The 27918-nt window shown below is 45.7% G+C and overlaps 10 protein-coding genes across 10 annotated transcripts; 3 read left to right on the forward strand and 7 right to left on the reverse strand.

Annotated features, from left to right (window-relative positions):
* Positions 1-804: 804 nt before the first annotated feature.
* On the forward strand, positions 805-2016 carry PAAG_04758 (RNA-3'-phosphate cyclase family protein; the record flags this gene model as incomplete). The annotated part of the gene is made up of 1 exon (XM_002793183.1): positions 805-2016. One exon carries the CDS (start codon positions 805-807, stop codon positions 2014-2016), a length of 1212 nt encoding a protein of 403 aa, XP_002793229.1.
* A 61-nt stretch (positions 2017-2077) lies between these two features.
* PAAG_11923 (hypothetical protein) lies at positions 2078-2446 on the reverse strand (the record flags this gene model as incomplete). The annotated part of the gene is made up of 1 exon (XM_015847487.1): positions 2078-2446. The coding sequence occupies one exon, from the start codon at positions 2444-2446 to the stop codon at positions 2078-2080; it is 369 nt and encodes a 122-aa protein (XP_015702877.1).
* Positions 2447-3874: 1428 nt separating this feature from the next.
* On the reverse strand, positions 3875-6225 carry PAAG_04759 (hypothetical protein; the record flags this gene model as incomplete). Its single annotated transcript, XM_002793184.1, has 5 exons — positions 3875-4389; positions 4524-4758; positions 4904-5258; positions 5415-5934; positions 6078-6225. 5 exons carry the CDS (start codon positions 6223-6225, stop codon positions 3875-3877), a joined length of 1773 nt encoding a protein of 590 aa, XP_002793230.1.
* A 1338-nt stretch (positions 6226-7563) lies between these two features.
* Positions 7564-8070, forward strand: PAAG_11924 (hypothetical protein; the record flags this gene model as incomplete). The annotated part of the gene is made up of 2 exons (XM_015847488.1): positions 7564-7766; positions 7896-8070. 2 exons carry the CDS (start codon positions 7564-7566, stop codon positions 8068-8070), a joined length of 378 nt encoding a protein of 125 aa, XP_015702878.1.
* Positions 8071-8428: 358 nt separating this feature from the next.
* Positions 8429-8905, reverse strand: PAAG_04760 (integral membrane protein; the record flags this gene model as incomplete). The annotated part of the gene is made up of 1 exon (XM_002793185.2): positions 8429-8905. The coding sequence occupies one exon, from the start codon at positions 8903-8905 to the stop codon at positions 8429-8431; it is 477 nt and encodes a 158-aa protein (XP_002793231.2).
* Positions 8906-11070: 2165 nt separating this feature from the next.
* On the reverse strand, positions 11071-13178 carry PAAG_04761 (choline dehydrogenase; the record flags this gene model as incomplete). Its single annotated transcript, XM_002793186.2, has 2 exons — positions 11071-13051; positions 13117-13178. 2 exons carry the CDS (start codon positions 13176-13178, stop codon positions 11071-11073), a joined length of 2043 nt encoding a protein of 680 aa, XP_002793232.2.
* A 2933-nt stretch (positions 13179-16111) lies between these two features.
* PAAG_04763 (hypothetical protein) lies at positions 16112-17791 on the reverse strand (the record flags this gene model as incomplete). The annotated part of the gene is made up of 8 exons (XM_015845363.1): positions 16112-16407; positions 16464-16531; positions 16597-16979; positions 17034-17101; positions 17174-17210; positions 17271-17458; positions 17510-17648; positions 17705-17791. 8 exons carry the CDS (start codon positions 17789-17791, stop codon positions 16112-16114), a joined length of 1266 nt encoding a protein of 421 aa, XP_015699589.1.
* Positions 17792-19598: 1807 nt separating this feature from the next.
* PAAG_04764 (hypothetical protein) lies at positions 19599-21320 on the forward strand (the record flags this gene model as incomplete). Its single annotated transcript, XM_015845364.1, has 7 exons — positions 19599-19803; positions 19858-19976; positions 20030-20060; positions 20127-20276; positions 20339-20668; positions 20730-20904; positions 20990-21320. 7 exons carry the CDS (start codon positions 19599-19601, stop codon positions 21318-21320), a joined length of 1341 nt encoding a protein of 446 aa, XP_015699590.1.
* Positions 21321-22497: 1177 nt separating this feature from the next.
* Positions 22498-23877, reverse strand: PAAG_04765 (5-azacytidine resistance protein azr1; the record flags this gene model as incomplete). Its single annotated transcript, XM_002793190.1, has 2 exons — positions 22498-23140; positions 23204-23877. The coding sequence occupies 2 exons, from the start codon at positions 23875-23877 to the stop codon at positions 22498-22500; spliced, it is 1317 nt and encodes a 438-aa protein (XP_002793236.1).
* Positions 23878-24844: 967 nt separating this feature from the next.
* On the reverse strand, positions 24845-26547 carry PAAG_04766 (7-dehydrocholesterol reductase; the record flags this gene model as incomplete). The annotated part of the gene is made up of 5 exons (XM_015845365.1): positions 24845-25080; positions 25186-25518; positions 25565-25683; positions 25770-25884; positions 25941-26547. The coding sequence occupies 5 exons, from the start codon at positions 26545-26547 to the stop codon at positions 24845-24847; spliced, it is 1410 nt and encodes a 469-aa protein (XP_015699591.1).
* Between the last annotated feature and the right edge of the window lie 1371 nt (positions 26548-27918).

Raw genomic sequence — 27918 nt, forward strand, 5'->3', positions numbered from 1 at the left:
TTTTTTTTGAGGAGGGGGGGAGTGTTTTCCCCCCCCCCCCCCCCTTCCATCGAGGGTGGGGAAAAAAATATTTCCTTCTCCTCGACAAGCGGGATTTTTTGCCCCCACCCCTTCCTTTTAAAAGCAGACATTTTTTTTTTTTTTTTTTCCCCCCCCCCAAAGCGGGGGGGGGGTTTATTTCTTAATTGGGTTTTTATTAAATAATTATACATGTTTTGCATATATGAGATGTTTACCATTGTGGCAGGTTGAGCGCGGGGGGAAGCATTATCGCTTGAAATTGTTGCTGCTTGTTGCTACTGCTGCTTGGGGGGCCCTTGGTTGATGCGGTGCTTAATGTGTATACAGAAAAAATGATTGAAGGAGTGGATCCGAGATTGGATTTGATATGCAGAGGGAATCCGCATCATCAGGAATATAGATGCATTGTTTTACCCGCCCCGGTTGAATAATCCTTGTTGATGCCGGTCTATGGATAAAAACATGTTAAAGAGATATTCCTCGTATGTTATGGAAATACGAAGATTACGTCTGGGAGTGGCTGATTTTATATGTGATAAGCTGATAACAGCGGTACGTTAATTACGATAAATACGAGTGATTTTCTGGGCCGGAACAACATTAACCCGTTACTTTTTCCAAAGCTTTAAGAAAGTTAAAACTTCGAAATTGAACATGTTGAGATACAACATAACAACAGATTGAAAGTGGATTGTACTTTTGAGCTGAAATAATATCCTCTCAATGCATTTTCTCATGCATAGATAGTAGTCTTCCAATTTGATATACCCCGATTTTTCTCAAATGGCCACTCCGCAACCTCCACTCCGCTTCACCTCCCACAAACATTTCACTCTCCGCCTCGTACTCTCAACCCTAACAGGACGCTCCGTGCATATCTCTAAAATACGACCTTCGGACCCCATCCACACTGGTCTAGCTCCCCATGAAATCTCATTTCTACGCCTCCTCGAAGCTGTCACCAATGGCTCGCATATGGAGATTTCGTACACTGGTACAATTGTCCTCTATAAACCGGGGCTCATTACAGGAAGTGCCCCCGGATCCGGCGCAAGTGGAGGCGTCATAAAACATGAGATTCCGTCGAATTGTGCCCGTGGCATCAGTTACTTCCTGCTGCCAATGTGCCTTCTCGCTCCCTTCTCCAAAGCCCAGTTCAATATCCTCTTCACGGGCCCCGGTGTCATCACCTCCGCAACCCCAACCGGTGACATGTCCATCGATAGTGTAAGAACCGCTATACTCCCGCTATTTTCTCAATTTGGTATTTTCAACAATATTGAACTGCGCGTCCTGCGACGGTCAAACCCTGGACCTAATGGGAGAGGTGGAGGAGGAGAGATTCAGCTGGTCTTCGGTCACCAGGTTCGACTCCCGAAGACGATACATCTCTTAAACCCTGGTAGAATAAAGAAAATACGAGGTGTAGCATATGCCATAGGTGTATCTGGTTCTCATAACGCAAGAATGATCGAAGCCGCCCGAGGAATCCTGAATCCCCTTTGTCCGGACACCTATGTGTTTTCAGATGTCTCGTCAGCTCCATTGGTACCTGCCCCAAGCAGAGATAACACATCGAACAAAAAGAAGATCGGAATTGGTTTTGGGCTGTCTTTGGTCGCCGAATCATCCACAGGTTGTCTGTTCTCCGCTGACGTAGCGTCCTTACCCACCGGGGGAGAACCTCCTGAGGATATCGGGAAACGGTGTGCTTACCAACTCCTGGAGGCCATCTCAGTGGGTGGATGTGTCTCTCGAGCCGCGGCTCCAACGATGATAACACTCATGGCGATGGGCTCTGAGGATGTGGGACGACTGCAGGTTGGAAGGCATGTCATTGCTGATGAATCCATGATCCAGTTCGTGAGGGACCTGAATAAATTCGGTTCTCCTGGATTGGGAATCAGGGACGCACCCGGAGAAAAGGAAACGGGAGATGTTGTGATCAGCGTTGTCGGCAGAGGGATAGGCAATGTCGGCAGGAAGATCGCTTGATCGACTATTGTATCGTGCAGCTTTTCGTCTACATCCTATTACGAAACGGACTCTCAGAACTTCAATGGTATCTGCATAACATGCATTTCACCATCCCTGCAATCATACCGCTCATATTCTGGGACATTACACAAAGGATCGCAGAAGCAACGGACTTAAATTTGAGCGTATAGAACCTCCCATCCGCCGCGGTCGACGTATTTGAGGAGTAAGCTTCCGGTGTGACCTCGAGAGGCAAATGAAACTCGAATGTGCCATTCTCTCTAGTTGCCATCATTCGCCATTGCTGCCCATCCAGTCGCTCGACAGCAGAAGGTGGTCTTCGAGCCTTGAGTTTTGGGATTCTGGACCTCTCGTTTCGTGCAGCGAGAACTTGAGGGTCACCAGGATTTTGCAGCAGATAACAAGCGGATGTGCCCACTGTGACCATTAAGCTTTCCTTTTAGAAATACCTGCTACACTCGACAAGGACGGAATAGTTGAGAGTCAAGACGTTTCGGATACCCTCCAGACATTCTCTGAGCTAGGACATCGTAGCAGTCAAGTTCTTTTTGTTCCACGGCTCTCATGATGATCGTCCACACTTCCCTTTGTATATATTTTCTATTCTAATATTATCATCCACCTGGAATATGAATGCCATACCTCCTATGAAATAAATTCAGAGAGGAAAGACCAAATCATTCATGAATCACAGATTGAATTTTAATATTTCGCTTTTCTTGAGCTATATGAACAGGGAGAGTAAAAACGCAAAGAGGTTTTAAAGGAGACCAGCGGAGAAGGCAAGGTGGAGAGGCATTGGAAGAGTTAAGAGAAAGAAGAACAAATTTACTAAGGTAACTAATAGCTTACACAGAGCGAGAGATCAACAGTTGCTAATAGGTAATAGCAGAATTGGGAAAAGCGAAAGGTCAACAGTAACAAGGGAAGAAACAAAACAGAAAGAGGCAAGGAACATGTGAAATCCACCCCAAATTACATCCCATCCGTCTTCCGCAGAGCATACGTTTTTAAGGAAAAGGGAAATCAGGAAGAAATGAACAGGGAAAAGACAAATAAATGAAATGCTAACTATGTAAAAGGAAAAGAAAAGTGTTAAAAATAAAGATTGTTGTGAATCTGTCCTCTCTATCCCATTTTCTCCCTTGTAAACCCACCTTCATTGCTTTCCCACTTTCATTTCTCTGCGTCATTCATTGGTTGGTTAGGGATATAATCATATCTTTTGAGATATTTTTGCAACCTCTTTTCATTCTGCTTCTCTCAACCAAGCCAACAAACGAACAACTCAACCAGTCAATCCCCGTCGCTCTCTGAATGACCCTTGTTTGCATTCCTTCAACTTTCCTGTCCAATGTCTCTTGCACAATCATTACCGTACATGAGAAATGACATTCATGAAGAGTGCAGCCCCCGAAACCCGCAGTCCTCCACCCTGGCAGATGGGTGTCCCCTATCCCTCGTATCCCCTTAAACCCCTTTCATTTCAAACGGGTCCGACAAACCGGGGTCTTCCAACATGCCCAGAACACACCCATGGTTCCTCCAGCATGCAACATGCAACCCATGCTCTGCCCTCGGGTGGCAGGACGCTTTTAAATAAGTAAAAATCGAAAAAGATTTGGACCACAAATGGGATAAGAGAATCAATCAAGATTAAAAGCAACCTCGAAAAAGGAAGGGGATTTTCAAACTTCAAATCAACCCACACATACGCACATAGAACACAAAGAACACAAGGCAAGAAACAAATTGACAAATTTAGAGACATGGAAACGTAATAAAATAGGATCAAACAGAACAGATACAGCAATGGAAAAAAAAAAAAAAAAAAAAAAAACCCACACACAAAAGACTAGGCGTCAACTTCTACAGCCTCCCCTCCTCCCTTAGCAGGAGAAATCCCTGACATCTCATCATTCGCTGTTGCTGGCTCCGGGGCATCCGGCATGACCTCATCTTCATCTACACGGGTAACACCACCAGTCTCATCATCCGCCTCAGTCGCCTCCTCCGCTTTCCCACCGTTAACCTGCTTGTGGCCATTTGCCTTTGTATCAAATTCAGCTTCTTCTTTTTCCTTCTCCCTCGTGGAAGGGGGTATATCAGAATCCAGCAGCGTCTTCCATTTGTTCAAGATGTTGATGGAGCGGCCGCGGAAGTTGAATTCCTCATCTTTGGGGATGGAGTTAAGCTTGATGATGGCCTTAAGCACTTTGTTGATTTTGGTGGTGCGGATGATGCTGACTTCCAGGTCCGCATAGGATTCCAGCTTCTGGATGTAATTGGACATGTTTTCCATTTCATCTTCCTTGGGTGTCTGGTCACGTGTAAGAAATCCTTTCTGGAGTTTATGACGAAGATACAGAACTGAGTGTAAAGTTAAATCAGCACAAAACGTCGCTCTCTCCATTATAATAATAACTCTGGAAGAATTGAGATAATGAGGAAAGGTAAAGCAGTGAAAATTTAACTGGAACAATGGATAGTTGTAGATGGTTTACCTTCTTTCTCCTTCTTCAGTTTGGCTGCCTGCGAGTCGAGAGGCTTTTCAGGCTCCTTTAGAGTTTTGACAGCACCTTCGTCACTCGGTGTCTTCGTTGCCTTTTTGTCCTTTTTCGCAGTGGCAGCCTTCGCCTTGGATGGTCTGGTTGCAGCTTTCTTGTCGGGCTCGCCGGTCGCAGGGGTCTTGGGGGTTGTCAACTTGAGTTTAGTGGCAGTCTTGGGGGTCTTTGCAGGCTGTAGTATTGTGTGCGACCAAAAATGACACGAATCCCCATTAGCCAACTGTCTTTTCTCTCGCCAAAGCACCACCCACAAGTGGCGCCCGAAGGTGATCGGGCTATGCTCGCGACTAAACAAAACATCCTGGGGCTCTGCTTACCTTGTCGCTTTCAGCTTCACTATCGATATCCTTTTTCCGTTTCTTGACACTCTTTCGTTTCTCAGCTCCTGCATCTGCTGCCTCCTCGTTATCTTGCTCATCAGCTACTTCAGTGCTCTTCCGTTTTTTCTTCTCCTGCTTCGCTGCTTTAGCAGCTTCTCGAGCCTCTCGCGCTTCCTGGTCTTGCTCTAATGCCCGTTGGTGGTCAGCAAGCATATCCTTAAAGTATTGAAGATCGTGGTTCTCTGCGGCAACATGGTAAGCTTCGACAAGGGCCTTCGTCTTTCCTTTCTCGCTCACGTCTTTGCACGACTCGGGGTCAAGAGGTGTGAGTTCTGTGTTTGGAATCCATGCACTGTAAAGAAATCAGTCACCTTCGTCAGCCTGTATCCTGCAAATTTTCAATCCAGTCACCACCACACATATAAAGAGAACACACTCCAACACATTGATCTCAGAGAAAATGTAGAGAGAAAGGTGTAAAGGGAAAGGGAAACCAAACCCAACTCACAATTCATTAGTGTACAAGAACATAATTGGAAACGTGCGCTCATGAACTCGTTTGCCGCCATTGTCGTAGGCTTCTTTGTATGTGCCATCCTTCTGTTTCGTAGTCACCGGACGCGTTGACAGGAGGCTAGGTGGAAGCATCTCCTCATCACAAATTATCGAGGGCCAGGGGGGATAGCTCTTCAGACGAGCAGTGTAGTATTCTCCTGGCTTCGCATCCAGGTGTGTGATACGGTTCATGGACTTCTTCTTATTCAGTTTTTTCCCCTTACTATCGGCGGCAGCAGTCGACTTGCGTCTTCCGTTGCTCGATTTCCTAGACACGGAGGGTGTACCGTTGGCACCACCTTCCGCCGCATCAGCAGTAGCAGCAGCTGCTGTAGCAGTCTCTTCATCCGAAACATGACCCTCTCCCTTCTCTTGTTTTGGCGTTTCAGAGGGCGAGCTTGGTTTGGCAGTCTCTTCAGCGGCGCCGGCGGCGGTGGGGGTTTCAGGGTTTTCAGCAGGAGGTGCATCTGTTTCTAGTACAGCGACAATGAGAGGTTAGTAAAATGAGAAAAAATAATATCCCACCCCAAAAGGGAGATGATCAAAAAAATCGACTGCGCCGAGACGAAGGGCGAGACGAAGGGCAAGACGAAAGGGGATAGCAGGGTTGACCAACCGGCCGACGCGTCCTCAAGCTTCACATCACCCTGTTCATCTTTCTCTGGACGAAGAGACTCTGGAGCCTTTGCGGGAGCTTCTGCAGATGGTGTGAGTTCGTGGGCCACGTCGCTTCGGGATGCAGCGGGGTTCGCATCCTCAGCCATGGTGATGGATGGTGATGGTAATCGCTCAGGTCGAAATGAAAACAGGAGATGCAAAGGATTCGGGGGACGATGAGGCAAAGTAGCCTGTCAAGTCAAGAGTGATGGGCAGGCGATGGGTGTTGGCAACGGGGTTGTATTGGGGAGGATGGATGTCGTGGTGGGTGGGAGTGGAAAAGAGTTGGGGGTTCGAGGTTTTGAAAGTTGAGAGTTGGCGGTAGATAATATTATTTTTCCTGGGTGCGCGAAGATCGTGGCATGAGACAGGAAACGCGTGTGTGGAAAGAAGACGGCAGCGGAAAAGTGAAAAAAAAAAAACGGCCATCCACAACCGAGGGACTTGATGTGCAAAGGGAACACTCGGGTTGTGTTTATTTCCTCTTGTCGATCAATCAATTAGATTTATTTAATTGATGATTATTTGGGTGGCCTCCTCTTCGATGTTGTAATCAGAGAGGTTCTTCGCCTGGTGGGCCTTGATTCCTCCACAGCTGTGGATAGGGACGACGACGATCACTCCACACTCTCTCCTCAGCACTCGCTGCCAGTACAATCCCAAGCTCTTTTCAAACAGTAAAAACAAAAAGAGGAAGATTCAGCACACAAACTTGAACAGAGAAGTAAACACTAAAGGGAAAATAGCAATGAAAATGGCATGAAACCCGATAGGAAAGTCTGGAGATATCGCTATCTCTTCATCAACCCCAGCAGTAGATTTTCAATACAGAGCCACCGCAGCAGACACGGTTGCGGTTTGAATAAACGTGAAAATAAATGCGGGTATCCCTTTACCACAATTACGTCTTTAGCAGGATGCCAGACAGAGCAGAAGAGGAAATGCAGTTATCTCTTGCGAGCGAGCGAACAGGAGGGAGTAAATGCAGAGGGAAAAGTTGAGGTTGAAAAAGAGATGATGCGTTTGGTAACTAAGCAAGGAGAGAAGAAGCATAAACAATCGCTTAGCATTCAATCAGGAAACTCATACGGAATACATCAATCCAGTCTCCATCTACCGATCTATCTATATATGTGAGTGAGTGAGTGAGTGAGTGAGTGAGTGAGTGAGTGTGTATGTGTGTCTTTCCCTCGTTATATATTTGTTTATTTTCCCGGCGCTGCATTTGGTTTTTCTAGATTCAAATGGATAAATTATACCCCCCTCCAGCTCGAAGGTAGTTACCATATATAAATACTAGCATAGACATTCAATCGCGATATACCAGAAGAGCAGAACAAAAGGAAACCATTCACAAATGTGGTGGATGGGGAATTATTCACCTAGAATAAAATCAGTGATCTACTTGAGACGGCCGTGGCATTTCCGGTTCCGTACGTGCGAATATGCCCAAAGAATTATCCATGGATGGGGGGGATATGGAGCCAAGGGCTAGGAAGGCTCCCGGTACTGACACATGCACCAAGGAAAAATCAACACGGCGCCAGTCCAATCACCTCATCATGTCCGTGTCTGTATCTCCCACTTCTACCCCTCTTAGCTCTCTAATCGCGATTAACAAATTAACCGGTGGTCCCTCATCGGATCTGTATGTGTAAGTGTCAGTCTACCTACTTCCTCCTATGTACCCATCCCATTAAAACGGTTGAAGCCAAACCGGAGCTCACAACAGCTTTTGGTAAAATCCACGGAATGTTGTACATTGCCAGCCATCCAGAACTGTTCCCTCAGCCCCTGTCGATTTCATCCGGGTTGTTCTGTTCACTATTTTGAATCCAGAAGAGAGTGAGTGGTATTCCTCACCTAAAACCCCTGCCTGTCATGTGGGGTACTTCCATCTGAGAACGGATTGTGGTGCTGGCCATACCGTCTGGTATATCTATACCTTTTAGCACTAGGCAGCAGCCGAAAGATCTCCCATGCCATCAGTGGAAAATTACCATATGATGGTCAAAACGTGAATATTCAAGCTCACGTTCGTGTATATTCCAAGCCGGAGAGCTCTGTCCATTTCATGGATTGGAATATGCAGCGTAGGGAACCAAGGCACAAAGCCGCGTTGGTCTGCGCTATGGGAAGAGAAATATGACCTTGAAAAAGAAGGGAGAGTGAGGGAAATGATAATCATAGAATCTGAGTAAGGTCCTCCTGAAAACGAATACATTTTCAGTTATAGGAACCAATGCTAACAGAAATGGCATGGCGTTCTGTAAAATATCTATTAGGGCTAAGGAGCACCTTCTAGACAACCTATAGGACTGGCTGAACAGACAAAGAATAAACAAACACCAGTGACCATAATCCGGGAGAGTCACCGTAAACCAAGTCGAGGAAAATGAAGCCAATCGGAAACCCAAAGAAAGCATTAATCACCGAGAATACATCAACGCATGGCATCCCGGCATAATTTTCATCTGCATCCTCACAGACAAGCGGGGAGTGGACATATGGATATAGCGGTCCTTGTTCCGGCTTATGGGTCTTCAACAGGTAGAAAAGGTAATCTTCCAGAGGAAAGAGGTTTACAGGAATGGGATTCCCCCGCCATCCTAATCCGCAAACAACGGCTTCTGCAAAAGCATCAAGAACGAAATGATTAGCAATAGCGATAACGGCAACGAGGATGGTGAAGGAGTAAATTGCCCCAAGAATAGGACATCCAATCCGGGGCCATGATGGGTAATAAACTCTAAATAAAGAAACGGAGAGTAAAAGGTTGGGAGGCATGGGAGTAAGTAGATAGATGTTGATTGGGGAGAAGCGGGATGGCCAATATGGAAATACGATCATGAGCGAGTATCCAAGATGCAGAGAGGTCAATATGGAAATGCGATCATGAACGAGCATCCAAGATGCAGAGACGGCATGTGGCTGAAAGATAAGTAAAATGAGGGTTCTAAATAAAGTACACATCACATCAGCGATAGATATTTGAAAACACTGACCATAGTGATTGCAAAATCTGTGTCTAGACACTGCTTGCGCCAAAAGCCCCATAAATAATGTCAACAATCCACGGGCTCCTTGAAAGTTCCATCAACTGGCCCCTTAGGTCACTCAGCAGGCGAGGAGGCATACACGGCCACACAGTGAATACCAAAAATACAAGCAAGTTGTACTGCTAGGGTCCGCCTGCGAGCTTGATACATAGCAGCACCGCAACTGAACCGCTCCGATGATGGCCTTGAGCTGATATCTTGTAGTAGCAGCGCAGCAGTAGTAAAGCCAAATGAGAAAGGAGATCGTCTCTAAGCATATGGATAAAAGAATAGAGCCTGTTAGTCCAAGCATGAAGATTGACTATCAGAGGAAGCATCTCTGCCTCCCGGAAGATATGGAGATTCTCCTCTAATTGTAATATCTGTAAAGCATGTTCCCGGGCAACATTCGCTGCTCCAGCTTTAAGGGTGACTGCAGTGAAAGATCGCCCAAGCTGATACATCTAGAAACGGTCAGTCCGAAAAGCTTCTAGCCGGTTTCACCTAGAGTTGACTGTGAGGAAAATACAAACGGGATCCTAATCCAATAAACCTGTATCCAATATCCAATATCCAATATTCTAACAAAAAGGGAAATCTCCAAAGTAGCCGACTAAACCATCGATTCCGAGACCTGGTTATATGCAGTATTCTAACTTCTCTGTTCCACGACCACCACCCAATCTATCTAGTTCTGCAAGGAGGCTCTTGATCCAACGAGCAAGGATGGCGACGGGGAAACAGAGGGTGGACCGGGCAATAATCTGTTTCTTGTAAAGAGACGGGCAGATAGTCCGTCCTCAACGCTGTCTAGTTTTTTGGCCAGAGAAATTGGAATCCAATTCTGGGCAGTAGCGTGCAACATTTTGAGTGTATGGACAGTATATCCGATTATCGGTTGATTCGGGTTCCCTCAATATGAATAATCGCAACGACGAGGGGTTCTAAAAACGTCCCGACTCACATGTCCTGAAATGTAGGGAAGATAAAGCAACAGACATCAGGAGAAGAAAAGAAAAAGAGAACCTTCACACAGTTGTTAGCGAAAATATTAACAAAATTATATTATCTCGCGAGATCTTTGAAAGTCGAACACAAGTCATCGGGGTGTATTTTCGCGGAAGCGCATCCAAGGGGAGGGACCCGAACGCGCATGATGAGATAATATGAACCGCGGTAAGGTAGTTACACCAAACTCCAATCCATAGTAGTCCAATTATAGTACAGAACGAATGTCCTATGATAGACCATACTAAGTGTGAGGAGGAGCTGGGATCTTTCATATCGATGAGAGGGATGGATCCGGAGATGTTGTAACTAGTCGGACCAGATATGGTTAGTTAATTAACTAACTGCTCAGCATCGTTCGTCTTGGCAATCACATCACTAACGTAGATTTGACTCTGCCGACATACAGGAACAACAAACTAAACGCCTTCGATGATCCTCGAACAAGCCATACAAAACACTCATTGTCCAGTGCTTCAATGACTGCTATTAAATTATATCATTTGAATGAATACTGGTTTTTGGCTTGATGCATTGGTCTATCTATAGATTACCTACTACTTGCATTGTAGCGGCACAACTAGTAAATCAGTTGACAGCTGGCTGCAACGACCCTTTGCGTTAACATCAGCGTTTATATTCATATTTCTATTCTTTGATGGGAAAGAAAGATTGCCATTCGGCGTACATGAAAGAAGAGTAAAGCTGTGGCTAAATTAGTAATGAATTAATATACACTTCAAAATACAGTCCAGGTATACGCTCATTGCTAAGTGAGACAGGTATCTCAAATAAAACAGAGAGAGTCGATCTCGATATCTTTCACAGGAAAGGAAGTATACAAACTATAATTCGAAGGAAATGAATTGTCCCTCAACATGACTCGAATTGCGCCCTCGTTGTCGTCTAAGATCCACTTTTTGCCTCTAGAATAACCTCCGCAGCCTTCTCGCTGATCATATAGATGGGTAATGAAATATAGAAGCCAGGTATCTTAGGGAAAGAAGAAGCATCGACGACACGGAGGCCGTTTACGCCACGGACGCGGAAATTGGAATCCAATACTGCCATGGGGTCACCATCGGCACCAATGGGACAGGTGCAGGACGCATGGTGGCCCCAAACCTCGTTCTTGATAAATTCCTTGAGGCTCTCAGTGTTGTTAGCTCTCTCTGGGCCCGGCCAGACCTCCTTAAAAGTCCCATCGAGAGGGATGACGTTCTCAAAGATCTTGCGCGAGAATTCGATCGACTCAACCATGGCCTGCAGGTCCTTCTCGTCTGCACCGTCAGCCGTGACGCCAGAGTCGAAGGAGTTGAAGTTAATCACGGGCGTGTCCCGGGGGTTTCTGGAGCGTAGCTTGACTGTTCCAGCGTTGTTGCGCGTGTGTGCTTTGAGGGTGATCCACGTCCAGTGACGAGCATCAGTTATAGCCTTAACGGAGCAACCGGGGTAAAAACCGGGGAACCAGACCGGAGCACCGGATATGAGGACATCCGGGTCACCAGCGGATGCGGAAGTTCGTTTGACGATACCGACCGCAAGGCCACTGGATGTGTATATTCCCTTTTCGAGAGACCCAACGCCCTTTTGGTACTGCTCGAGGCATGGATCTGGGTCTGTGGCTAGGAAAGTGCATTTGGAAATGATGGAGAAGTCGCTTTGGGTCTCTGCAATAAGACCAGTCTCATAGCGGTCCTGGAGGTTTTGGCCAACTCCGGGGAGGTCCACGAGGACTGGAATATTGAATTTCTTAAGCTCTTCTTTGGGTCCAATACCGCTGAGTTTGAGGAGTTGAGGGGTGTTGAAAGCCCCGGCAGAGAGAATCACTTCCTTGGTTGCAGTGACTCTACCTGGGATTCCCTCCTCCGCACCAGTTGCGCGGGGATCCGCTGCGTAGAGGCTTTTGCCTTTGAGGAAATCAACACCAACAGCCCTTGGCTTATTACCAGAGGTATCAAACCGAACATTGGTCACCAAGGTATTGAGTGCAAGGTCCAGGTGGTATTTTCGAGAACCATCTTCATTAACTGCGTTGGCCGTATCGAGGATAAATTCACGGGGCCCATTTCGTTTATAGTCAGGAGCATTGATTGCAAGGGGAACCTGATACGCGGCCTCAGTGGAGTCACGGAGCGGAGTGTCCGCGTTGATATCACCAAGCAGAACCCCAGCCAGCCCAGTCACCGTGGTGATCAGGCTTCCGACACTATTTCCCATTGCAGTGCCAAGTGCAATAACCAGCGAGAGGAGTTTGAGATCTTGGGCTGCTAGAGACAAGTCCGTCACGGTAGTTTCGAGCCAACCTTCGAAGCCGTGGCCGACAAAGCCATTGGGAACGTATCGTGACCGCTCAAGACGTTGAAAGTACTTCCGCATGTTATCAGGAGACCAAGATGCATCACCAGTGATGGTCTCAATGTTAAGCCAGTCGCTTTTATGAGGGTAGATGGTGACCATTGCATTGTGGGAGGCACAGCCTCCTAGCGTGCCTGCACGGGGATATAGAATCCCCAAAGGTTTAGCATCAGAAGGCGCATTCTGCCCGACGTGAACTTGACCATTTTCCTTTCTATAGGTAAACTTGGAATTCTTTTTTTGGCGTTCGAAGTCAGGGTAATAATTAACCCAGTAATCCCAGCGCATTGGGGCATATTCAGTCGAATGTAAATGCAGAGCTGGCGTCTGATACAGAATGGAGTCGCCCTGATCATCGCCCGCATCAATCAGCAGCACTCTGTGCCCTGCACGGGCAAGTCGAGATGCCACTGGGCCACCTCCCGGGCCAGATCCCACGACCACATAGTCGTATATCTCTGTGGTGTTTGACGACTCACGTTTTCCAAATGCACCTTTGATGGGGTTGTGGTGCTTTCCATGAGGAACTCTGTCCAAGTCGTCAGTACAACGTATTTATTGATATCTAATTGAATTTTGGAATCCTCCACTCACGTTGCAGCTAGGACATCGGAGGCAATGAGGGCCAGCAAGCCCAAACCTTGTTGAAGAAACATATTACCGGACACCATAAGCTTAACGAGGGGACATATATTCAAAGTTGCATGCAGCTTCAGCTCCACGAATTCCAAACTCGCAACCGGCGAAATATGCGAAAGAATGTGCCCGAGAATGAGTGATCGAACACATAAAGGAATGGAAAGAATAAACGGCAGACGGCAGACGGCAGACGGCAGGTGAGGAAAGAGAGACTGATGAAGCAATCCAACCTCCAAGGTTTTGCCTCCAGATTGACTGAGGGGAGCTTTAAACCTGGTGCAGGTCGGTTTATCCTTTCGAACCCACCCCCCGAAAATTCCGCGACTCCATACCCCTGAGGAAACGCGGGCGTGTTAGTGCCAAGCTACAAGCATAACTTGGAAATTGGAATATCAGGATGAAGGAAGATCCCGAGGAGCCTTATTATGTTATTCTGCTTCAACAGTCGTGCATGTGCGCGGGACGCCTGTCATATGGGGCAGCAGATGCTTGTCCAGCGTTTTCTGGAATGGCGATTGGTTCTTCCCCATTATGACTTGCAGGCTGGAGTCGCTCTGCAAATCCAGCTGGTCCACGAGTCCAACGACTCAGTCAATCAGTCAACATCGTTACTTGGGGCCTGAGGGGGGTTCAACAGGAGTTCATGGTTCCTTGGTCGGAAGTGGGCTCGCTTAAACCCCCTGGGAAAATGTTCCTGAGCCCTGGCCGCCTGCCAAACTTTCTTTTTCTTTTCTTTTTTTTTTTTTTTTTTTAAAAAAAAAGGGCCTGATGCTGAATTATTTTCTGTGCAAGGATGAATCGTTTCATGGATTATTATCGTTCAGTTCAATACTCCGGAGAAACTGAATAGTCACAGATAGATCCCGGTGCATGTTTCTACGCTGATTGCTGGGGTGCAGGGGGTTGTGGAATAACAGGAACCATGATCACGATGTGGCTGCTTACTGCTCAATGCTCAGTTAAACCCAGTGCAGCGGGGACAGCTTGGTAGTAGTTAGCAGAAAGAAATCGTGTGAAATATTCCATGTTTTTCATACAATTCTTCATCATTGTGGACTTCCAATTTTTGAAGGTCACAGCCACGCAACTATCCCGAGCTTGAATAACGAGTTGGAGAAGTTTGTATGACCGGAAACATACCGGTTCGGTTCGACCCGTATAATCCTTGCCGCCGAGAAGCTAACGCTTGGGGAACTGAATCCGCCTCTGGAGAACTGTCGATCATAGTGATCGTAGCCTGGTCTATTATTGGTGGTGTCCCCTCCCATGCTCCCGGGTTTAGCCCAAGTGCCAACTTCGTCATCGAGCAGGAAATATGGAGCCAGCAAAGAAAGGGGATGGTCCTGTGTCCATCAGGTTCTTGGGGCAAGAATATTTATAGAATATATATTGATTTCTGATCCGAGTTAATCACGAAAATCTCTTTCAATTCTGCCCAATGAAAATGTCGCAAATCTTAATAAGAAAATGAAAAAGAAGAAGACATTATTGCGATTAAATGATATCCGCAGTTTAGCACATGTGTACGTAGCGTAGCGCTCCGAACTCCGGTCTTGATAGTACGATGCAAACATTACTAGCTACAGAACTGGAAAGCAATGATGGAAATAATTTGGCTCTTCTCGCGTGCCTAGAGTTTTCGAACCCTGGCCCACACTTGAGAAACAGGCCTTCGGGCCGCATTGCTTTGTTCTGCAGCTTCTCAAAGAGTGAGCATCTTAATATAAGTTGGGATATGAATTCGAGGACTCAAGAATGGAAATACATTCTCACATCTCAACCACCTGCCTCTCTGCCACTACTCTCTGGCTCCACGTTTGCCTGCGGTATAAAGGAGGCCTTTCAATGCAAATTTCAACATTCTTTCCTGTTTCTAGCGCGAATTCAATGGCAATCTAAGAGTAAAATTCCGCAGATAGCCCTAAAAGATCTATCAAGAGTGAGTATCCTTTCTAAATATGGCAAAATAGAAGAAAATCAGCATCCCTCGCAACTAATTGCCAGGTCCCAAATCAACGGCTCAAAATTTCGAAGCAGGTTTTGTCGAGGTTGCGGAACCACAGTTGATTCAAGCAGGGATTTCGGCAAAGGAGTAATCGGGGAACCATCAACAAAAAGGGGGCTGAACCTTTGCATATCATGCACGTTTCAGCAAAGACCTTCTTTAGCCCCCGGATTCTCGAACCGATAATAAGTATCCGAATTTCCAAAAACCATCCAGTGGTAAACTCAGCATCCTCAGAAATTCCTAGGATGTCTCTTCAATAGCTTCATCCGATGCTCCTCTGTTCTCTCCCGTGTCTCTGTCCTTTGGGACAACCGGGTTTTGGCGGAGCACAGCACTAAGAATTCGCTTCTCTACTGATTGGCGTAAGCCCTAAGCTCCAGGAGGGACGGTGCGTAAAGCCAGAGGCGGCGGCTCAAGGTATCCTCCTGACATCCTTGTCGAATGTGATGATGCACTGTGGGTTTTCTTCGAGCCTCCGCTGCAGAAGACATGAAGCTCCAACAGGTTACTTTTTGTCCCCGCCCATTTTCGGTCTCACCTAGTTCCTTATTATGAAATGTGATAAGACGTACGCTGTGTAGTAGTTTGTTTGTATTGAAACACTAGATTATTCGTAGTAGTCAAAAAAAGAAAAAACCCGTTTTCTAGGCGGCCAAGTATCCCACTACCCAAGTCCAAGAAATAAAACATGGAGGCCAAAGAAGGAGAATTAAGGAGATTTGTCAAGCTGACAAAATGTTATCGGGGGTGGTTTAAAAAGCGAAAATTTTGTATCAAAGACCCTCCATAATGTAAAAAAAAAAAAAAAAAAAAAAAAAAAAAACAGGGAAAATGAAACGATAATTAAAGTCTAAAACGCTAACAAGGGAATAAGTTGGTTGAAAGAATGACTGGGGTACACAGCAGAATCATTTTCGATTAGGATTATCAATGTAAAAGAGGCTAGACAGCGTGGAAGTAGTTGCGCTGGTGCTGTTGGAAATTAACAACATCAACCAGAGGCATCGCATCCGATTCGTGGCATTTTGGTTTTTGGGACAATCTTTCTGAGTTGCGCATCATGACCTCATCGTGGGATGTGCTAAAAGTACCAAATGTTCCTGATTTCTGATGTTCGGTGTAGGAGAACAGAGTGGGAAAAACTCTGCGGAAGAATGATCGCATGGCTGGCATGCACGCACAAATGATACCAACGTGGATCTCAATTGTGCTCCAGTATCCCATTTCAACATAATCCCCTGAGAGCGCACGTTAGTTTCACCTCTTTGGCAAATAACGTAATGGGTACACTCACAGGTAAAATTGTGTGATTTGGCAAATTTGAGAAGCGTCTGTAGGCGGAGGATGCTGACGATTGTGACACTATCAAGTTCGCTGTCAGCTCCATCTACAATATTATAGCTATTCAGAGACAAATCCGAACTTACAATGATCCGACACTGAACATGAGACAAATATGGATTTTCTTCTTCCGCCACAGCTCCAATTGGGACAACTCTCGTAAAGGCAGAGCCAAAGTGACAAAGTCAAGGACAATGTTAAACCCGGCACTCGTCCAGCCCTGCATGTTGATATCATTGCAGTGACCAGGCGCAGTCTCATCCCACCGCAGCCATGCTAATTCAATTGGCCTGCACTGAAAGACGGATACAAGGATAAAGACGAGACCGTATGCCAATGTGACGGCCATTACGATGTATATCGCTATCCTGAAACTCTTTTTGGAAAAAATTCTTAAATAGAAAAAGTGAAGAGATACTTTTGTGAAAATGAGGGCTAGAAAATAAAGCCATTCGTCGAAGTAGTATATCTAAGCTCTTGTCAGCCATAAAGAGGCACGGTGATAGGAAGCGTAGAAACATACGTAAAGAATGTTTGTAATGTCGTCGAAGGCAACGTGCCAGATGTCTTTGCCCAGCCCCGCATTTGCGACTGTTTGACAGTGGCTATTAGTTTATTTTATTCGTTTTATGCGGACCTATGGGAAAATGGAGTGATACTCACTTAGAACGGAAAATGCAGAGAAAGGTATCGTGAACACCTAGCCTACCTTCAGTAATCACACGCACACCATAGGTCATAGGAGCCTTAGGGAACCCACCATTGCCAAAACTATCATCACATCGTCCATTCCGAATTGGCCACCATTGAAAAATGGTAATCTAGCCATCATCCGCAAAGCAAACGCTAGAAGCGCAAGGCCACCTCCTGTAACGCCAGTAATGGAAATCAACTTAGTTCGATCGCGAATCGGCCGCCCACACTTTAAGTCAGAGAGTCTCTTGGTTGCTTCATTAAGTCAGCAGTTATCATTATATTCACGAAGCAGATACCACCTACTCAACGATTCTCTGATACTACATGTCGTTTCCACGCATGGTCCGATTTTTGCTTGGAGCGCAGCATTTTTGCAGGTATCCATACACTTTATGTCAGTGAGCGCGCACAATTCAGCAATTGCTAGTTTCGTACAATTGATCTGGTTTCAATTAGCTATGTGCTCTGCTATGATGCATCCTCTGGTTCCCATCCTACCGCGCATGCTGGGACTTGAGAGCGCTGTGCTTGGGAGGCTGAGATAAGGACGGTATATGCCGTGAGAGCGGTGTTGAAAGCCTTCATATCCGCGATCGGAGTACCGCAACGGTGCCGGGCTGCCTAATTGCCAAACATGAGGAAGAGGCCGAGAGAACGACAGGATGAAGTCAAACTGCGGGCCTAATATACATGATGAGGTGAGGGAGTCTTCACCAAGACAGTATTGAACATTAAATGAAAGAAATGCGAGACCCTGTTCTAGATAATGATAATGAATGTCTGTGATCCCAAAATCATCTTCCATGCAACGCAAGGATCAGGGAGAGAGGGATATGACAGTTCGGGAAATATTGATTGACGTCCTTCAGGCGTCTAATCCTCGAAATAGCAATACTTTTTGAAGACAAGGGATCGTGGAAACCAAGGGGACAATTCTAGGCGTCTTAATATCTATCATATGGTATTGATTTAGAGAGCACACGCCAAGCATGCTGCTCGCCGCCAGCAGAAATCCCCACTGAAGTTGCCCCAGTTCATGGGCGCTGAGGAAGAATTAGGAGAATCCATTGATCGCCGATCAGTAGCTGAGCACCCCCTTAAGATTCCAGGAACGAGCCTAGAAGTCCAATTATAATCCCGACATGGAGGAGCTGGTGGAGCCATCGCATCATAGATAGGCCCAGAGGCATGAAGCTACCCGCCCGACGTACACTTGAGACAGCGGCCCGTTGGTCCATGTAGTTATGTATTCAGAGAAAAATAATAATATGCCAGCCGCATCGTCTGTCTCTTCCTGCCCTTGCTTCACCTCAGTCAAGGCTGATTGTACTCCGCATCCCGTCAGAAATTAGCCAGTTAAATCTCGGCTACGGGTTCAACTTTCAGGTGCCTGCCCATAGTTGGTTATGCTTTTTTGACAATTGCACCGGAGATATTTTCTCCTGGACTGATGTTGACGAGCGGCGTGGAAACCTTGGAACGTGGAGGGTTAACTTTGTTAGGGTTAGCGTTGCCTTGTGATCCTTCAGCCGAATGTCTGCAAGGTGAGTTAAGTTCAACCTCAACATCTCTTTGCCCACTGCTCCCTCTTCCCAGTGGTCGCACTTCTAATGGCAGATAGGAGAGAAACAGGGCGAGGGAGATAAAGAGAAGCACGACTGCCAGCCTTCTTTTTCAGGTCCAGGCCATGAACCGGCCCCTGGCGTTTGCGACAGTGCCCTCTTTTGCGACCATGTTATTTGCATCACCATTGAAAAAGAACCCTTGTGTTCATCCCGCGCTATGTTAGACAACCTTGGAACGACGTTGATGCTCCATAGTACTCCGTATTAAGGACCAGAGGTTACCAGCACCAGGTTGTGAGCTTGAAACGGGCTATGCCCCTTTCATCTGTGACTGCTTACAAGTTACTCCCCGAGCCAAAAAGGTTTTGCAGATCTTGATTTTGATAATATGGGCCCATTTTAAGCCATGTTTCTTTGGCTATCAAATCTTTGTCGGTATGGAATCCCGCATACTGGACAAGCCAGCTAGGGGATATCCTCTTCTCCACATGCCTCTTAAGGTCTTTCAGCTTTCAAGGCGTTTCCGAGGCACTCAGGGAATCCGTACTGTCACATTATTTGGGTTTATTTTGCTCCCTTTTCGTATTTCCCTTATGCCAACTGCCTCTCTATCTCATGTTCATCCTCCGTGATATTTTTCGGAGAGATGTGAGTTTTGCGACACTACAAAGTGCTTAACCAATCATTCCATTTTTTTTTTTTAATGTTTTTGGTCATTCGTTCTTGTCCACTCCTCTTCAGCATCCTCTTTGGACACTTTTATTGGCAGATATCAACGTCCAGTCTTTTTTCTTTCTTTCTCTAGGATGGTTACATTTGCGCTGGTGATGAAGTCCTTTTCAATTCTCTCATTTTTCCTTCCTTTCCTAGGGGTGGATATCCTCGTCAATGCCTTGCCGACTGCAGAGAATATTGCAAGATTCAATGCAGAACGAGCAGAGGAGCCTTGCCCTTACGCGAAGCTTCAGGCTGAGCTGAAACCCAAGCTGGCAAAGCGATTTCCTTTTGATTCGATAAATGAGCCAATTGATGGTGAGATATACACGGGCATAGCCCACTTGTGAATATGCCTGACATTTAACATAGTTACTGGAAAACATGCCTTTTTACCTCCAAACTTCGAAGCTGGTGACCAGCGAGGACCCTGCGCGGGTCTGAATGCGTTGGCAAACCATGGGTATATTCCACATAACGGAGTTACAACTGTATTAAACATTTCTCTTCCTTAGACAATTAAGAATCTAACATGAACTTGCAGACAGCTCAAGTTATCTTCGCGATCAACCGCGGTGAGAATTATCTACATATGAAATGCCGTACCCCTGAGTTCAACCTAATATGATTTTGCCATATAGTATTTGGAATGGGCCTTGACCTTGCTACAATCCTTGGTGTCCTGGGAACTGTATGGGCTGGCAATCCAATCTCTCTGACCCCCGGGTTCAGCATTGGCGGACCAACTACCCAGTCTGAAAACATACTGCACGATCTTCTTGGTTTAGTTAGTATGTGTGGAAAAAAATCCTTTTGCGAAATCAGGACCAGCATCATTGATAATGTATCTCAGGAACCCCACAAGGTCTAATAGGATCACATAATTTGATCGAATCAGACTCCTCCAACACTCGTGATGATCTATATGCGACAGGAAATGCCCACACCCTTCATATGGAGAAGTTTCTGGGCTGGTATAACATGAGCAGAGAACACCCAACCGGAGGTTATAATATAGATATCATGGCAAAACGGGCAGCAAATCGGTTCCAGGAGAGCAAATTGGAGAACCCATATTTTTACTACGGTCCCTTTACGGGTTTGGTCAGTCGCAACGCTGGATATATATTTCCCGGCCGATTGCTTGGGAACTATTCTAGAGCGAACCCGGAAGGTGCTTTAAGTGAGTCAAATTTCCTCATATATCGTAGCCGTCAAGAATGCTAACCAGAGTCGAATTACAGCAAAGGAAATTATTCGGGACTTCTATGGTGTTTATGGTGATGAGGATCATCTCGAGTACAAAGAGGGCTGGGAACGCATTCCAGAGAACTGGTACCGCAGGCCAGTCGATTGGGGTTTGGTCGGCTTTAATACTGATCTTGTCAGCTTTATTCTGAAATATCCCCAATTGGCAAGGTAAGCATGGACCAACCTGCGTCTCAGAAACCTGTGTTGATATATGAAAGATGATCCGTCAACTAACCATGCCATTCCATTGCAGCATCGGAGGTAACATGGGCAAAGTCGACACTTTTGCTGGTCTTGACCTTGGAAATCTGACCACCGGCATCGCCAATGCTGGCCAGCTGTTGGAGTCCAACAATCTTATCTGCTTCATTCTCCAAATCGCTAAGGCGCTTGCTCCGAGCACTCTGCCTCGTGCTTTTGCCGCAGTCGAAGCGCCCTTGAAGCTAATCACCGAAACTCTTAATGTTCCTCTTCTTGACCTCAGTTGTCCTTCATTTTCCGATCTTACCAGGGGTGGGAAACCTCTTTGGGACGTGTTGTTGGATTCGTTTCCTGGTGCTAAGAAGGGCGGGACCCCACTGTAGAAACTATCAATTGTACAGGCCTAAGGTCTTATTTTATGTCCTTTCTGTATATGTGGTTGAGGTTTAACACAGAAGGACTAAATAAACAAACTTGCATTAAGAATATTTGAATTTGTTTCTCTCATTCCATTAGCCTAAATACATATATTACCATTTTTGCGTTACCAGATTTATATACTTCCAGGGTTTCTACTTCCGCAAAAGTATATAAATCGTCCTCTATCTCTTCAAGCTTAAATATTAATATATAACAGGCATTCTGGGGAATTCTGTAATCAGCCTTTCTAGGTTTCCATTAAAATCTTCTCCTTCTTCCTGAATCAGACGAAGGTACTCTCATTCGTCAGAAACATGTGTCCATTGCTCAAGTAAAAAAAATACCTCAATCACAAAGATTAGAAATCTATTTTTAAGCCCTTGACTACCACAGTTGTAAAGAACTAATAATTATGTATTCAGACATAAACTCCGCTGGCCGTTGTGTCTTCCAAGGGTGCTTTGGTCATCCTTGTAAAAGAAAACACTGTTAAGACGTCGAGTTTAAAGAATCATGATATTTAAAATAAATAAATAAATAAATAAAAATAAAAGAAAAGAAAATAAATAAATAAAAAACTGGAGTTAGGATTTAGAGAGAATTCCATATCGCTTAGGACCCTTTCAAGCTATTTAAATATGTGCAAAAAATGTTTTTCTACTGGTACAGCATATCACTTTATGGTTCAACAATGAATATGAACAGAACATCGGAAGGGATTGAGACATCCCCCGAGGGTACAAAAGGTACAGCGAAGTAAGAAAATAAATATGGGTGATGCAGTGACGAGAATATAGTGCGTCGGATGCGAGGCGATAGGGAAGGTATCCAAGTTTGATGTGATTGTGATGTTTTGGAGGAAAATGTTACAACACCCTTACGGATGAAAACATTGGATGATAGGAGCTGGGTCACCATGTCGTTTCTTTCATGTGTCGAGACACATCTTTGATGACCCATGACTGGAGCACGGCCGCCATCAGGGGGATAATATGTGCATCCCCTGATCTCGATAATGAATGTTTCTTCCTTTTTAGTCCCTTTCCGCCACTATGTCAAGATGTGGGATTCGTGAGCGGTCAGTCATTCGTATCTTCTTATCCCTTTTGCCTTGCATTTTGATACCATGGAGGGATTGTGTCAAGGCCCAGCTCTCCCTTCCTCAACTGCTACAACAATAACAACACAGATGTCGTCTACCTTGCCACCTCGGAATTTGTCCAAGGTACGATATCTTTGTGCCTGTTTTGCAAATGGCCCGTCCCGGTGATAATCCATACTGGCAACTTTTGCCTGCTGAACAATTGAAAGTGCAAGGAGACTTTGCAGAGTATGAAGTTGTCCTTGAGCATAGGGCATTTGGCGATTGGGAATATGGTTGTTTGGTGACAGGGAGATTCCTAAGGATGGGACAAGACCTCCGACATGTGTCAGGTTATCAAGTTCAGCAGAAACACTGATTCCCGAGTCTGAAGAGCCATTCCAAGCACCCGTAGATATCATTTGGTTGGTTACGATATTTAGAATGTCCTGGTTGAATAAATTGTCCAGAACCCCGTCAGTGGCGAGAATAAGCACGTCGCCATGTTGCATTGTCAAATTGGTTACGTTCGCGTGGTAAGGGAAATCTTCGAAAACACGTCCTCCGAATATTGAAGATTGGAGTCGCATAAGTGGCGGAACTAAGGTAAGCTGGTATGGGGTATTGAAATTGTGGGTTTGAGGGACTGAATAATGATGAATGGCTGCAAGACGGCAAAGAATGGATCCTGAATCTCCGAGGCTAAATTAAACTGTTAGTATTGAAAACTTACACGATTCTTTTGTGGTGAAAATAGGTGCATACTTTGCAAGTTCCACCTTGCCGTCTTGATGAGCAACACCAACACTAGCTGTACTTCCACCCGCAAAAATTGTCCGATCTGCTATGCATCTCTCATAGCCCCCCTGCATAAGGGTCCTGGCCCTCAATTTATCGAATTTTCTATCCCAATCCAACGCCACCTGGGCCATGTTACTGCACAACGCATGAGAGAAATCCGCCGGATCCACGCCGTATTCAGCCCACCCCCCCACCCCGTCTGCCACGCCGAAAGCAACAGAATTGGTTTCATCGTCGATTTTGCTCACGAAAAAAGCATCCTCTCCACTATCAAACCGAGTCCTCTTCCAGGCCGGAGCGGTTACCCCCTTTTGTAGACCAATCGCGTCCGTCTTGCCAGGATTAAAATTTATGACATTTTTTGTAGGTGAAAGTTTGTGCCCCTTTCCGGAAGCTGACGCTGCGATGCGATAGGACACACGATGTTCCGCTAGTGGGGAAGGGCTCGAGTGGAACGATCTGTCCGCTCCCACGCCCCGAGATCGTGTAACTGCGGATGTGCAAGGGGCTCGAGAAAAGTTGGTTCCATGAGAAGCTGATTCAGACCATAGGGACCAACCGGAGCCCACCACGTTCCACAGCCGCATTTGGGCCAAGCCCTGTAGCCGGCTTGCTCTGGCCACTATCGCCCTGTCCATACTAAGTACGGAACTCTGCCCTCCTGTGCAGGTAAGATCTGTGAGAGCATTGGGACAAGCTCGGGAAATCTCCGTAGGTCAGACGCATGTGCCGGATGTTTCAGGATGAAATCGTTACAAAGAAGTTCCAGCCATAGCAATCGTACATAAAGACGCGTATAAACATAATATGCGTTGTTTTATTGGAGAGTTCGTTTTTTGAAGAAATTCGATGAACGTTCAAAGTCAAGGCTGGGAAGTTTCAGTTTGACGCAGGCGCCAAAAATTAGTTTATTCGACAATGCAAAGCAATTGACCAATCGGCAGTTCGGTTCATGCAGCTTTAACCAGCAATTTCGCATAGTAAAGTAATATGTGGGCATTATCCCTGCAAGTAAAAAAACAGGAAGAGCTAAAAATATCTCGTAGGTAACTATGAAGCGACCATTATATACCGCATTGACAAAGTAACCAGTTACCTGCGTACGCGCTTAGTAATAAACGCGCGTAACTAAGTTAGTTACAAGAAACAAGCTACCGCCGGTATATCAAACTCTATTCCACACGTCCACTTTCTGAGGTTCAGGGCAGCGTGGTTGGTAACTTGGGAGTCACCTAGTGGTTCAACGTAAAGTTTCTCTTCAATCGCCGAGGCATCAACAAGATGTTTGGGTATTGAAATAGGAGTGAAACATATATACATAAACTGGGGCATGCAACATTTGGCCCTATTCCAATGTTGATCTCTCCTCAAAAGCTCTCCTTCCATCCATCTCATGACAATGTCGAATATCAAGATAATTGGCACATTTGTTTTGTCCGCAGTGCATTTCCCTGCCCATACCTTCAAACACGAATATATCTGCATCTTGTATGGGATATACCTTAAATGCTGGCCCAAAGGGGACAATACCTTTTAATCCATTTCAATCTCCTGATATTCTTCTGGCCCTACGAGATAAACGATTTCACATGATTGGGGCGACACTTAAAAGATCCCAGGGATGATCCTCCACTTGACTTTGTTGCAGTACTCCTCCCAAGTCTTCCCGTATTTCTTGATACATCGCTGTTCATCTCGATAGCACCGGTGGACAAGAATTGTTGTCATGAATAGAGCATATGTCCACGGGAGCAAATGGGTAAATCCGCAGGTAGCGCACATCGCATAGGACAGGATGAGATCTCCCAAGTAATTCGCATGACGGACAACCCCCCACCATCCTGCCAGAGACAAAAAAAAAAGAAGTGCATGTCTATGTTAGTAAACTACTTCACAAAAAAGTCAAGTGACAGAATTGGTAAAAGAAAAATGGCAGAATAACATACCGGAACAGATTATGATCGATTTATGAGTCAGACCGTTTGTGGTTTTGTACTCGCCATGGATAAACTCTGGAGATTTGCCCCAAATCAAACATTTGCCCTGGGTATCACGCACGAGGAACTTTTGGTGATTCGCAGACCGGAAAAGTGCATATCCACCAAGACCAGCAGTCAAAATCGTAGCAGCTGCAGTTGGAGACAGAGTAACCGGGTGAACAGCTAAAAACTGGGGCTGCAACGTGTATATTGTCGGGAGCCAGGCTGCGGAACCCCAGGCTAGATAAAATCCAACGTGGTCGTGAGCCATGTCAATAGTTTTGAGGTACCTAAATGAAACTTGCATTAGCAGGTATACAGGCAAATTTCGCTTTCATGTAAACACACCAGTCTTCGTTGAAGAAAAAATCCACGATATACGTCAGATGGAGGATATCAACAATTAGAATCGAGTTTGTAATGTATCCGTGTCGACAAAATTGCAGCGCAGTAAATGAGATGTCACTATATTATCCTTGTTAGTCCACGGGGGCATATCATTGAATACGTTCAGCTACGATACACAGCTGAACAGATTTTCCATATCTCACATCAATATCCAGCCAATGATGCCAGGACGGCCATTGTGAAACAGTTTCATATCCCAGGATTGGCCCAAGCGTGGGTTCAACTCAATTCCCATGTAAAGATCGTACAATGGAGATCCTGTGGCAATGTTAACGCGGTGAAGGGATCGGGAAGGAAGAGCTGCATGATCTAACCGCTGAACTTTCTGTCCTCAGGATGAGATGGCCAAAGGTGGGCTTTTAGGTAGAAGGCCAGGGTGAGAAACAAGCCATAGATATTGAAAGTGGTAAGCAGTGAACCCCAATTGTCGGCAACGAAAGTTGAAACCGGAAACCCTCCATACAAGCTGATAATGGCAAATAGCCACACAGTAACCATCGCAGCCAACATCCCATTGATTTTGTATTTCAGAACGTTCCCCGCAGGGGTTGGCTGACCTTCCTGAGTTGACCCTGGGAGAAAGCTGTAAAGCAGGGCCTGGAATAGAACCCATCCTCCATATGCCAAGGCAGTTTGCAAATTGGGGACTGGGCAGTACTGGTGATAAAACGAAAAGAGACCCTCGTTTTTGAGGGCCACAGCAGCCGACAGTAAGGATCCGTCAAAATGCTGTAGGGCCACATACCAGAAGAGTATTGTGGTAGGACATGCCATCATGATCACGAGAGACAACGCGCCATGAAGTCGAGGGACTTCAGTTCGCCTGCCCCATGATGGGATGACGTCCTTTGGAATCAACTGGAGTTTGTAACTCTTCTGATCCGCTTGACAAGGAACTGCAGTTGAAATGACTTCCTCCATCTTTCCATAGAAGTTGAGAACACGCAGCAAGAGTAGATAGAAATATTGATATGAGAGACTTTGAATTAATGGAGCAGAGTCTGCAGGAAGTGTAACATCCAGCCAGCAATCTTGAAGAGATGTAGTGTTGCTAAACTTTACAGTTACAGTTCAAAGAGGAGCGAATCGCTTAGGTAACCTGATTCGTCTACTATAAATACTGAGATTTAACTGGTGAGACAGTCATAGACATGTCTTGTGCATACCGAAGGTAAAGAGCACAACAGATAAACAGATTGATCCCATTACACTGGGTGAAGTAGATCTGCAGGTTCCGAGGGGGGGGGGGGGGGGGGGGCCCTGGGAGATAGAATCGCTCTCAAGCCTTGCACCTTGCATCAGAAATGGAGCGTTTGCACCAAATATTTGGTAGCATACTTATTAGACTTTTGGGCCTCTGGCAGGCTCCACGGCTTTCTGAAATTTTGAACAGATCAACTCCAAATCTGTTGATACAGATTGGCGGTAAGATCTGTTGCTTTAATTGCGCCATGAATACCAAGCCAAAGAGTGAAAGGACTAAACTTCGAAATCTATGGTGTGACTAACTATGGATAGCAGATGAGGCTAGAGTTTAAAAGCAAACAAAGATCAAGTTATACATGGTATCTATAACTTTGCAGGCGGTGGGTCCTTCAACCCTTGGGGAAAACCAGAACCCTGGTGCAATGAATACTTGCAGAATTCAATTGTTGATGTCAAATGTTGAGGTTGAGGTTTGAGCTCGCGGCCAGGCCGCATCAACCAGGTCGGGACGCTTGTGGGATGTCACATGACACTCTAAGGCATCGAGCATCAAACCACAGCGACATGATTTGCACACCTAATAAACTAATTCTAAGCTAGTTAAGCCAATCCCAGCCCCTTGACCCCCCCCTAGCCCGGGTGTTGAGGGACGAGGTTGAAGAGAGATGTATTAGTAATACGTAATATGTGTTGGTGCAACTAACTAACTGGCCAGTTAGATATTTTTGTGTGTGTGTGTGTGTGTGTGTGTGTGTGTGTGTGTGTGTGTTTGCTGACTGTTGTGTTTGTTTATGTCAGATGGGACCCGGTTGATGATCACATGGTTTTAAAACAGTGGGCCCAACTTCTAAACCAACATCCCAACTTTTTCAAACCACGTTAAACTGTAATTAAAACTATAGTTTGTGGGTCAACTCCTCCGCACATATATATAGATTTATGACTACTTGCCAGCAATGACGGTATCTCGAGAATCCTTGAAGAGTATACAAAACGCCCATATTCACTGAATTTACATTCATTGGTTTATGTTTGGCGAATCACGTTCGCATTCCTCCAATCGCGTTATACTCATTTCTGCCGGAA

The sequence above is a fragment of the Paracoccidioides lutzii genome, assembly GCF_000150705.2.
Source record: "Paracoccidioides lutzii Pb01 unplaced genomic scaffold supercont2.12, whole genome shotgun sequence".
In the NCBI taxonomy this organism is placed as follows: domain Eukaryota; kingdom Fungi; phylum Ascomycota; class Eurotiomycetes; order Onygenales; family Ajellomycetaceae; genus Paracoccidioides; species Paracoccidioides lutzii.